The sequence below is a fragment of the Lampetra fluviatilis genome, chromosome 27 (genome assembly GCF_964198595.1).
Source record: "Lampetra fluviatilis chromosome 27, kcLamFluv1.1, whole genome shotgun sequence".
NCBI classification, from domain to species: Eukaryota; Metazoa; Chordata; class Hyperoartia; order Petromyzontiformes; family Petromyzontidae; genus Lampetra; species Lampetra fluviatilis.
This window is the reverse complement of record NC_136301.1, coordinates 6674585-6686883: the sequence shown is the minus strand read 5'-3', so window position 1 is coordinate 6686883 and position 12299 is coordinate 6674585. Positions and strand designations below refer to the sequence as shown.

The 12299-nt window shown below is 44.1% G+C and overlaps 1 protein-coding gene across 2 annotated transcripts in view; it reads left to right on the top strand.

Annotated features, from left to right (window-relative positions):
• RIC8A (RIC8 guanine nucleotide exchange factor A) overlaps nt 1–11989 on the top strand; it is a 38425-nt gene extending 26436 nt beyond the window's left edge. For both annotated transcript variants that reach the window (XM_078869152.1, XM_078869151.1), the window contains exons 10-12: nt 1106–1250; nt 2645–2764; nt 3006–11989. In XM_078869152.1, coding sequence (XP_078725278.1) covers nt 1106–1250; nt 2645–2764; nt 3006–3123 — 383 coding nt within the window. In that variant the 3' untranslated portion in view covers nt 3124–11989. The remainder of the gene's footprint in view (nt 1–1105; nt 1251–2644; nt 2765–3005) is intronic.
• Nucleotides 11990–12299: the final 310 nt, after the last annotated feature.

The window sequence follows — 12299 nt, the reverse complement described above, 5'->3', positions numbered from 1 at the left end:
TATCACCGCGGTTTAATGTAGCTTTATACAATACAGTGTGAATGAATTTCGCACGTAAATGTAGCTTTGTATTAAGACAACTTTTGATGTTACTGCTGTTGGTAGGTTTGATTTTGCCATTGGTGATGAAAGCTATGCCTCTGTTAGAATCATGGGTTCAGTTGACACTTTTAATGTGTTAATGATAAGTATGCTATTGATTTTTTTTATAATGTTGGTATTGTTTTGATAGTGAGGTTGGTGTTGATGTTGTTGTTATCTGTCCTGTTGTTGATGGGGATACTGTGGCTGCTTATGTTCATGTTGGCGTTGTTTCTGGCACTTCTCTTGTTGGCATTGGCTGTCGACGACAATGCCAACCGAAATATGAAACGTGACATGATACAGCTCGGACTGGAGGCTACTTTAAAAAATGACATTCCATTTTATTTACATTTCCCAACGACAGTACACGTTTAATGTTGCTGTCTTTGCTGCTGCTGTTGAAGATCCTGTAAATGTTAATATTCTTGCTGCTATGGAGTGGCGAGATGTTAATCACCTCGCCTTGTATACAGGAGGGCATGGGTTTGATCCCGACCCTGACGCCTGCTGTATATTTGGAGTTTGCATGATCTCCCCGTGGTCGTGTGGATTTTTCTCCGGTCCTCTAGTTTTTCCCTCCGCATGTAAAATCGACATACGTTTAGAGTACTTGTATGCTATAAATTTGCACATAAGCCACTTCGTTGAGTTTTCGTTTGTGGCCAGGTCGCTTCTGAAAAAGAGCTATACAGCTCAAGTGGGTCTTACCAACACCAATGGAGACTAGGCTCTAAAGAAAGCTGTCTCGGGTGTGGACCAATCAACTTCAAGGACAGTGCATATCATTATCATCATCAGAGTTGTTTCTTTTTGTTTGCATTTTGACTTCTTGTGTTGAGGTTATTGCAAACATGATGCCTTGTATAAAGGTGTCAGATTTTGTACCAGTTAAAAGGGTAAAAACCTATTACTACCGGGTCTTACCTTGTAAAATACAAAAGTTTTAGTTTAGTTTTGATAACTGTGCTGTGAAGGTAAAAGCGGTGGTGTTGGCGGCGGCGGTGTTGTTGTTGCTCTGCAGTGGCACGCTTCGTCAAGTACACTGGCTATGGGAACGCAGCGGGCCTGCTGGCAGCGCGGGGGCTCATGGCCGGCGGACGGGGCGAGGGCCACTACTCGGACGACTCCGATTCAGAGACAGAGGAGTACCGGCAAGCGAAGCCCAAGTACAGCAGCGCATGATACACAGAGACAAATATCTCCCCTCCCCATATTCTTAGGTGTTTTCGGTAAAGTCACGTAGGTAAAAACATTTAAATTAATAAAAGTAAAATAAAATCAAAATCACGACGTTTCGGAGGCAACACAAGCCTCCGTCTTCAGGTGGAACCGTCACAGCCACGACAGCTGTATCAAGTAAATGAGAGATTGCAGGAGCTACCACTCCGTTTATATAATGGTTGGAGAGGGGGGAAGGGCCAAGTACAGCACACTTTTTATTCATATGATAGGGTGAGGCTAAAGAGGGTGAGCCTTTGTTATGGTTTGTGACAACTAAACATGGTGAACATGGTAAACATGGTACACCTGTAATAGTTGTCTGTCAAATAATAAATAAGATTGGTCAAATAAGTGTAGTTAAATCTTTTTTGCATGGTTAATCACATCTTTCCAATGATTACTCAGTTTGTAACCATGTAGCCTACACAGTCGATGGGGGCTGGTGCTGTTAGCGAGCACATCTACGGAGGCCGGCACGCCACACGAGGGTGGGGTGGTGGTCAGGGCCTTTTCCATGCCCCCTTCCCCCCCTCATTACCTTTGCCCTCCACCATTGCTGATGTTTATACATCGCACCAGGTACTCGTTGAAGGGTGAGTCAACCGAGGTGAGGCCCAGGACTGGCTCAGATATTCGCCACTGGCGTGCGCCGTGGTCGGGGAGCCTTAGCCCGCTGTGGTTCGTGGCACATTGCGATAACCCCCTACGTTGGTGCTAGGATAGTGTGGTTCTGGCCGCTCCACTCTCTTGTGCGCCATGCTGGCCTGCATAGGTGCTCACTAACAGCGCCTTCCCTAACAGCCTGAAAAGGCTAAATGGGGGGTGGTGGGGGGGGGGGATCTTTGTCTTTGCACTCATACAACTTGCACACACATACCCAGAGTGATTGTATTTTTAAAAGTGGTAATTGTACATAATTCCGGCAGAAAATGCATTTGATATTCCATACTTGCACTTGGAATACCACAATTGTATGTTTGCGTGTAAGTGTTGCGAGCGGGAGGGTGGAGAGCGGCAGTGCAACGATTAGCACGCTGCGCTACGAACCCCCGGCGATTCGAATTCGATTGCCGCTCGCGGCCAACACCAACACCGGTAATGTTTTTCTGAACCTGTACTGGGCCTCCCCTAGGTCGACTTAGCCTCAAAAATCAGTACCTGGTCCGGTGTGTAAACATTACCACTGGGGGAGACAAAGGCCGGGCGAGACATGGTGCTGACCACACAGTATGTTTGTGCATCGCGCCAGCCTCGATAGGTGCTCACAGCGCTTGACCCCAACAGTCTGTAAAAAGCTACATGGCGGTTCTTTCTGATTTCTCTGCGACACGTGTGGCAGCATCAACCCCATAACTGGACGTGTGGAAGAAAAACTCCCCAACCCCATGGAGGGGATGACTGATGAGCAGAAGGAACATGAAGCTATGAAACTTGTCAGCATGTTTGACAAACTCTCACGGTAAGGGCTTTCTTGTGCACACAAGGCTTTAAAACGGCACGCACATAAGCCATGTAACTGCATGCATTTCCTGCCACCAGCCAGCATGATACAAACAATTGTCATGATTTGGTCCGTCTTGACTGAGTTATCTTTCATGGCCAGCATAGCAGTTTTCAATGGAAAACCGCTCGTGCCATGAGGGCCTCACGTTTCGGTGTGGTGTTGATGTGATGATGTACATCTTTGTGTGGCCTTGCAGGGAGCAGATCATCCAGCCCATGGGTGTGGGTGTGGATGGGAAGTTGGCACCCCTGGAGGAAACCATGCAAAATTCAAGTCCTCCACATTCCAACAATTCAGACTCTGACTCGGACTGAGCACGTCACATGCGAACGTTCGATTACCCCAAACTCAAACCAAATCTGACTCCTTTAGGACACAATGCATTACTCGGTTTTCTCGCACCGTTGATCACTACCACTTAAACTAAATATATCCATGCCACTCTACCGCGCAGCCCCTCGCACGGACTTCTGTCTGAAGCGTTCGGTGAAATATGGGCCCAGCCGTGAAAGATCTCCTACTTCCTGATCGTGAACAATGGCTATCGCTAACTTTAACATCAGCCGAAAAACACAGATGTGCATCGTAAATAGCAGTGAAGACTGTCTATACATAATGCTCACCCTATTTTGCCAACCTTAACCCCCAAAATTGCTTAATTCTTAACCCTGGCCATTAACACGATCTATTTATTTAACCATAACTCTGACCATATGCTCTAGTTTTGACTTAACATTAGCTTTAGCTCCAGCACAACCCATGGCTCCTCGTGCTGTCTCTCCATTACCTAGTTCTAACTCGGTTCCTGACGTTGTCCCTAACCAAGGCTAAAAACTAGTCTGCACATAGCTAACCACCAAGCACAGGTTTCTCAATGTCTAGCTAAGGTGTAATCAGGAGATGCACATCAAAATTAAATTCCAGGCGGTGGTTTCTGTCATGATGTACCCGATGTATGTTGACCCATCCGATTATCCCTCTGGGGTCAATAAATTGGTTACCAATTTGTTGAAAGTCAATAGTAATTGTCCAAAGGATAGACTTGCGCCCACCATAGGACTATGCGTTTCTTTTTTATGTACCACTGGCTCAGCATCCACCATTGAAGCACTGCACAATGCTCGCATGAGGACGGAGACATGGGCTTTCATTGCTGAATTCTACCCTGATGGTAAAACGTTTACATTCAGATCTCATTGCTACCAATATTGCTCGGTTCCAAAGTAAAATGTACGGTTACAATACAATCACAAATCCATCGGTCAATTCCGAATACACAACCGTAAGATCCCTACTGCAGCCAATTCCATTTAACATATATCGTACAATTACAGTTTTTATTTCTTTGCAGCGTATGGCATTCCAGTCTACTTTACCCTGTGATGTTTGAAACTAAACTTAACCAAACCATATTTTTTATTTTACGAGTGAAGTCCCACAGAGCTATGTAGCTCTTTTTCAGAAGCGACCTGGCTAGCACAAACGATAGCTCAACGAAGTGGCTTATCGCGTGGAACTGTAGAGCAGTCGTACTCTAAAACGCATAATGATAAATGTAGAGGGAAAAACCGGAGGACCCGGAGAAAAATCCACGCGATCAAAGGGGGAACATGCAAACTCCAAATATACAGGCGTCAGGGTCTGGATGGAACCCAGACCTCTGTATACCAGGCGAGGTCGTTAACAGCTCTCCACCACCATGGCACCCATGTTTGTCTCCTGCCTCCCCCTCAATAGTGATCGCTTACCCGAGTGATGATGAACTCAGTTTTACAAAGCGCTTTTCATATTAGTGCAGTAATCCCTTGCCAACTGCGAATTTACCAACCGCGAGATGTTTTGAGTATACGCGGATTTGCTTCTGGATACCCCCGTCGTTTACCAGCCGTGGTCTGGACATTTGAGTATCCACGGCTGAGCACGGTGTTGAGTTATTAACGTGACGCGTGTGTGTCACTGCGTCACAGCCTGACATCGTTATTACATGACGTGATTCAAGACGTCGTGGACCGATAAAGTTGTATTTATTTTTTCCCGATTTCTGGAAAGGGTTTAATTTGCTCTTACACGTGGAGGTGGTGAGAGTGCTGCGTCAGTGGCCCCGAGGGGGAGGGGGGTGGGCTGAGCCCCCCCTCCTCCTCCTCCTAACCAGCCCTCCCCCCCCCCCTCATCATCTCATTGTCACCATCATCGTGAATATTAAAGATGTGTAAACGTAATATTTATTTATGATTTTGTGTAATGTACTGTCTTATATTTGGTGTTTAGTTCATTAACAGGCAACGTAGGTAAGCTATGACTAGTCTGACCACAGTAGTGGTTTCCTCTAACCCCCTATTACTTCCCATAGGCCCTGGACTTCACCAATCGCGGATTTACCTACCGCGGCATTTTCCAGGAACCTAACCCCCGCTGTTGTGGACGGATTGCTATAATCTCAAAAGCGCTGTCCATCAGAGGTAAAAAAAAAAGTTAAATGAACATAATGTTAAAATCAAACATTGAACAGTAAAAACCAATCCGAATACAATAAAACAAAAGATCAAACCAAAATCGGAACTTTTGACAGATAATTATTGGTGGAACCCAGAGAAACTATGATAAAATAATCTGGTTGAACGTATAAGTCACAATCTCCATGAAATACAATCAACCAGCAAGAAAATCCATCGAGAAAAAATTGTTTTTTTAGGCTCGATTTAAAAGAACCGACAGTTCCTGATGTGGATAGAAATAATGTTCCACAGACTTGGTGCACGCCCTTGAATGTATGTTGAACTTCTTTCGCGCCGTATGTAGCCGACCGTCCTAATCGGAGGTGCGGGGGAAGGACAACAAACTCGACACACAAAGCAGTTCTAGAGAAAACCTTGATTCCCAAGGTCAACAAATGTTCCTAAACAAGGTTTCTGCTTAATACCTGGAAATGGCACGGTGTGTGTGTGGCATATTATGCCTCGCCGAATACATTCTGACTGCTGGTGTTGTAACTTTAGAGAAATGCTGCAGTGGGCGAAACGAGACCTGTGTCAGCTCCGTTTGTTAAAAACCTAGTTGGCGGTTGTTAGAAGATGTCTGTTTTTTTGCAAGAGCAAGCCCCAAACCATTTGGGGCTCTTAGGGTGCATTCCTGTTGATGTGGCTTTACGTAGTTGTAGACACCCATTCTTGTGTAGGGAGGGATACAAGCGTGGCTTTCTTGTTTTGTGTCCTCCCGCGCCTCCGATTGCCACGGCTGGCTGCGTGCGGTGCGAAAGAAGTTCTACCGAAACACATGCAAACGAGACACGTTTGCATACAGTGCATGGATTTTCTTCATTATCTCGACGCTTTGTTATTGCCGTAAATTTGCTAATTGGTGATGGCAAAAAACCCACCCTACATGAAACGCAAAGCTTGTGGATATATAATGTTTTATTCATTCCAGCTCCGTTCAGATACCTAAAGCGAGTCCACTCAAAACAGTTAAATAATACAGCTCCAAAGCCCGTGACTGTGCAGGCCTGTTGCCTAGATCACTCGCCTGGTCTGCAGTCAACACGTGACCTCAAAATTCTTGCCGTTGCAATATCCCAACTATCTGGCTCCAGCCCTTCCCCTTGGGTGGGTGATCAACCCTCTCTAGTGCCAACACCACTAATGGTTGTTTTGGTAACCTGCCCTTTCCCATCCTCTTCCTGTTTACATCCACATTAACCTCCTCTTCCTGATTACGTTTGTAAGGCGTGTCTGCCCCCCCCCCCTCTTTTACTGTCATACAAATTTGCAGAGTCCTTCACATTCGTCGGGACCAGAAGCTGCTTTTTTTTTCGTTGACCCGTAAATTCACGGTCATTGCTGGCGTCTCAAAACACACGTCTGATAACCGTACAATTCCCCCGAGTACACGTCCCTTGGATTATGGAGTTCATAAGAAACTTCTCGATTTGAAGTTTTCGTGACTGCAAGGATCCATACTCTTGGTTCTTTCGGTAAAGTCACGTAGGTAAAGAAAAAAAACAATTAAAAGATAAAATATTAAATTAATTAAATCACGACGTTTCGATTGCAACACAAGCAATCTCCGGCTTTTCTCCCACTTCAGTAAAATTACTTGCTGTGGTTGTCACACGTGATGATGATTGCTTGTGTTGCAATCGAAACGTGATTTAATTTGTTTTTATCTTTTAATTTTGTTTACCGACGTGACTTTACCGAAAGAACCAAGAGTATTCATAAGAAACTCTCCACGTGATTTTTTTTGGCCACCTGCAGTTTCTTATTTTTAGAATGACATCTGCGATAAAGGTGTACGAACCCAACCCTCGCCACTGGCAACAACTTGTTTTTTTGTTGCAAAATAGATACGCGGACAATGACTCCTTCATATCTATATCTCGAAACGAATGAGGCATCATTGCTCCTGTATTTTGTTGCGTATAGTCCACAACAAAGATGCTCATTATTTCGTGTTTTTTGTTGTTGTTGCAAAGCTTAGCCTAAGGTCCCAGTACTGAAAAAGGCCAATGACGTTCAATGTCCCATGCAAAAGGCCGTAGCGAAGAAACCTACATCATCCACAAACCTCCAGCCTCAGGTGCCAGGAGACTCATTGTGATTCCTGGATATTCTGCTGCCTATCCATTGGCCAATGAGCACATGGTTGAGCACAACACTGAACACGGGAACAACATTTGCCCCCCCCCCCCGTCCCCCTGTCGAATATTTAATCAGTTCTTTCGCACAAACCATTCAGATCTGTTATACAATACGAGCTTGTTGCTATTGTGAAAGTTAAAAATTCGTAATTCCTATACTCTGGTTCTTTCGGTAAAGTCACGTAGGTATAAAATAAAAGAAATCACGACGTTTCGGGCGCAACACAAGCGTCCGTCATCACGGTCACTTGTGTTGCGCCTGAAACGTCGTGATTTATTATATTCTTTCTACCTACGCGACTTTACCGAAAGAACCAAAGAGTGGATTCCTGCAGTCACGAAAGCTTCCAATCAAGATCGTCATTTCTAGTTTACGGTTCATAAAGCGTTGACGACAACCGCGCAAGTTATCTCTAAACGTAAAGTAAATTTTAAATTGGTGATATGCTTCAATAATAAAAAGAGGCAATTCGGGCAAGTAATATGAATGTTCACAGCACAAAGGTAGTGTGACAGCTGATACAAAGGATGTAACAAAATACAATAAACGTTAACAACTTTAATCTAGGATTGAAGCTTTCGTGACCGTAGGAATTACTCTACTCATTGGTTCTTTCGGTAAAGTCACGTATGGATAAATACAATTAAAACTAAAATTATTTTATTTTAAAATAAAATTGTTTACGTATGGATAAATACATTTTACGTATGGATAAATAAAATTTAAACTATAATTTCATTTAAAAAGAAAATTATTTTATTTAATTTCTCCATACGTGACTTTACCAACAGAACCAATGAGTATGGTAACAACTTTATCAGCATTCAAGCTCATTGTGCTGAGGCAATGTTCGTCACATTTAAACCATTGGGGTTCTGACAGCAGCACGATGATGATGGGGGAGGCGGGGGGTATTGTCACGTGTTTTTTATTGCCAGGAGCTGCACTAAGGGGCCATCCATTTAGTAGGTACGCAAAAATCGGTCAAAACTTGACCCCCCCCCCCCCTCCCTGTTCTATAGAACGGCCAATATTTAATCCACACAGAAACGATCAAAGCTTAATAATATGAACGTGTTTAAAAAAAACCGATAATCCACCGCCGGACTATCTAACTCATTTGAAGGCCGATGTAGACAAATTATTGTCGAGGCTTCACCCCCCCCCCCCCCCCCCCCGTTTCCAATGCGTACGCACATTGTCAGTCAAAAAAAAAAGTCAAAAGTCACTTTATTGTCAAGTGTGTTACATGCATAACATACAACACAGATGAAATTACAGTCCTCTCTCTTGGTCCCACGGTGCAACCAAGCAATTAAAAAATGAATCACAATTAACAGACATAAATAAACAATAAACAATCGGCGATCAACACAAGATAAATAATCAAAAATGTAATAGACTTAAAATAAACAACAGTCAAGAATTATAAAATGTAAAATATTATTTAAATAAAGTATTTAAAGAAATAGGATATTTAAACCGGTGTGGTAGTGCGATGTAGTGCAATGTGCAGTCCAGAGATCAGTAGACCCCCCATACGCAAACGTACACATTTGGGTTAACCCCCCCTCCCCCCTCCATGCGTACGTACTGAATGGATGGCCCCTAATGTCCACCAGGGGCCCCCAGTGTCCCGCGGGGCCTTGCAGTGAAGAACACTGGGGCTAAGGGCATCACTTGTGAAGCGCGTACGTTGAACTTCTTTCGCACCGTACGTAGCCAACCGTGTTAACCGGAGGTGCGCTATTTTCAAGCGCGGCCGAGAAAGAAAAAAAAAACTTTGTTTGCTTTTTAAAGTTGCGGTAAATATTGTAGTGATACTCGCCGTACATTTTGTTTCTCGATAAAAAAAAAAAGATCGATTTAAACGTTTGCAGCAGCAATGGGAAAGGGACGTTTTGGAGCTTGGTATCATTCGTAGCAACTTCCCGACGAGAACACGTGTACACGGAGAGTTGCCGGGGTCCTCACCTTCCAACGCTGCCCGATAAACTCGCCGCAGCTCCTCCCGGCTCCAAACCCATCAAACCCCAAACGCGCCGCTTTTGACGTAGTCACATTTCCGTCCGCCTGTTTGTTCTATCGAGTAAGGTTGTGGTGAAAAGGCTTTGCCTGCGTTAACCGCTCAGCTACCGCAAACATTATTCTTCATGTAGTGGTATAAAAAAATATATCCGATTTCCAGTCGCGTAGCAAAAGTTGTCTTCAGATTCGGTTCCTATTCATTTCCTTTAAGTATCGATAACCTCTCTGTCTCAGCGTCGATGCTGCACTCCTGCTTTCTTGCAAGGATGCAGTTTTATTTTATTTCAACCTCTTCTAGACTTAACCTACTGTTCAGCATGATCTACCTTTTGCAAGTTACCTTCCCCCCCCCCCTCCTGCTACCTGATGTTTATCAACGATTCTGCCCAGTTACAGTTTTGTGATTTACCCCTGTTGAAAATTGGCTTCAACTCGGCCAAACTTTGTGCCGCTGCGATCCTTCGATTCGGCCACGTTCCAGCTCTTGTGCATTCTTTAAGCGGAATATCGGTTTAACAGTCGCGTAGTAATCCCATCGCGGGGCTTTCTGTGCGATGGACGGAAAAGGCCACTCGAAGGATCGTCCGGATGTCCTGGGAAAAAGAAAATTCACTTCCGCGGGTTGTCGGCCTCCAAAAAGGATGGCGGACTTGAAGATTTCCCGAATGTATTTCATCTCGTGATATGCCCTTTGGCACAAATGGAATACATTTATAAATGTGTCGTGAAACCCGCCGCCACCCGACAGCCAATTTAGTAAGGTTTGTCACGTCAACAGAACAAGCCAATTCGTTACTAGTACAGGACAACGGTGTGTTGCAGAGCAAAGCGATCTAACCCAAAAAAAACTTGCATTATGGATGATATTGGTCGCGAAAGCCTACGTGTTAAACTGGAATAAATTTGTATAGAGGAAAAAAATCGATTAACTTGACACTTGGGCATGCGTTGTTAGCAGCAATGGATGAACACATTGCTGCCATCCGGACTTCCGTACTCAATTTAAAAACTAAAATTAAAAGTCTAGCTTTATTTTTCACATTGATTTTTTTATATTGGGGGAATCGTTTATCTCTATTTAGTAACGTCAATAATTCGGCTGTCTGAAGTGGTGCAGGAAGGTGTTGCACAACAGACATGTCATCGAAGGACACCACATCCAGGTCTCTCGTCATTTTGCATCGCCCGGTAAATCCAAAGAGCATTTCGTTTCAGAACTGGAATTTGCCAAGCATCTGGTGGCATAACGCAATTGGTAGAACACGGCATGGAAGCACAGCACAGGACACATTTTATTTGTGGTGAGTGGAAGCCACTGGAGATGATACAAGCGTGAATATGGGTCTTGTTTTGCTTTTGCAGAATCGATAACCGCTTATCTATACAAACTCCAGTCCGCTTAATTGTGGATAATCCCGGTGGCATGTGACTTGTGCTTTACATACGGCTGTTCCGTTATCATACACACAATGCTACACTGGAATACAACTACTCGAAGATTTAGATGTCGTTTTACCTGTTATATAGTCGTGTAATTCAAATGTACTTGAGTATTAGCATTAATTGATTCCTGTTTTTCAGTACGACGAACCCTATTCGTACATTGTTTAGTGCTATTAACGGGTAAAAAAAAAAATACAGCCTCGGAATGATTTAGTGCACAGTTTTAGTAGCGTCATAGCTTTTTCACTGCTCCCGAATTGCAGTTGGACTATTAAAGGTTTTTATCTTTCCCCCTTTTCAGTGAACAAACTGTCGTGTATGCCTTTTACTTTCCTGCTTGCTTCATTTCGTGAAACAGCGCAACCGACGTGCACGGCAATGTTGAGAAATTAAAATAATAAATGCCCGTATTCGTAAAAACAAAATCTTCCTAAGACATCCAATCAAAACTAACACTCGTGTCCAGGTGGAGCTTCCTAATGAATACCTCAAAGCGTTGGAATGATCTTGTATTGCGCCTAAACCAATCAACCTGCAATCGATGCTTTATTCTCTACGACCGCATTTAATGCAGTTTTAATCATTAATCGTTGCATCTCGGTTGCTAATTTGGGCGGATTGAATAAGCAAGGATCACAGTTCGAATTTGTTCATGAGACGGGTACGGTTATGGATGCTTGATTCTAACTGTGCGGACCTTTGGCCGCATGACCCCATGTTCTCTATGTGTGGCCTTTCACCAGGCACTCCAGTTTCCCAATGCGGAGGACCCTCCTGACAAGGGAACTCTGCACCAAACGCTCACTCTCTCACTCCTCTCTGACTTAATTTTCCTTCCCCACTTAATTGCACGGCCTTGCGTGTAAGCTTCAATCGCCTTGCGCATTTGCAAGTGTCGTGCGCTCTGCTGAGACGATGTCTGAGAGCCGCATGTGTTCAACTTTTGCACAAATTCATTGCCATTCTCGACCTATCTATCTTCCCCTCGACTTATCCACCTCCATTCGCTTAAAGGCGTTATTGTTGTTGGATTTGGGCCTCTTCCCTCCAGGATATATACAGGGTGCTTTAATGGAAAAAGAACTGATAATAATACATTAACATGATAACAAATTAAATGTTTAATAGCTTCAAAAAGTCAAAGAGTCTCCATTTGTTCGCCATCGTTGTCAACGCGTGCCTAGAATCTTCTCCAGGTGGTCTCCAGAGCCCGGAGGGCGCATTGCTCGTGGCGTTGTTACCGATTCTCAGAAATGCTCGCATTGTTTTGAAGCAACCCTGTACATTGTGCAACCGATCCGCCCGATCCGCTTGCTAGACGCCACTGCCGCTTTTGCTAATTCCACGGAAACATCGCGAGGTCTATCGTCTCCACGAGAAAC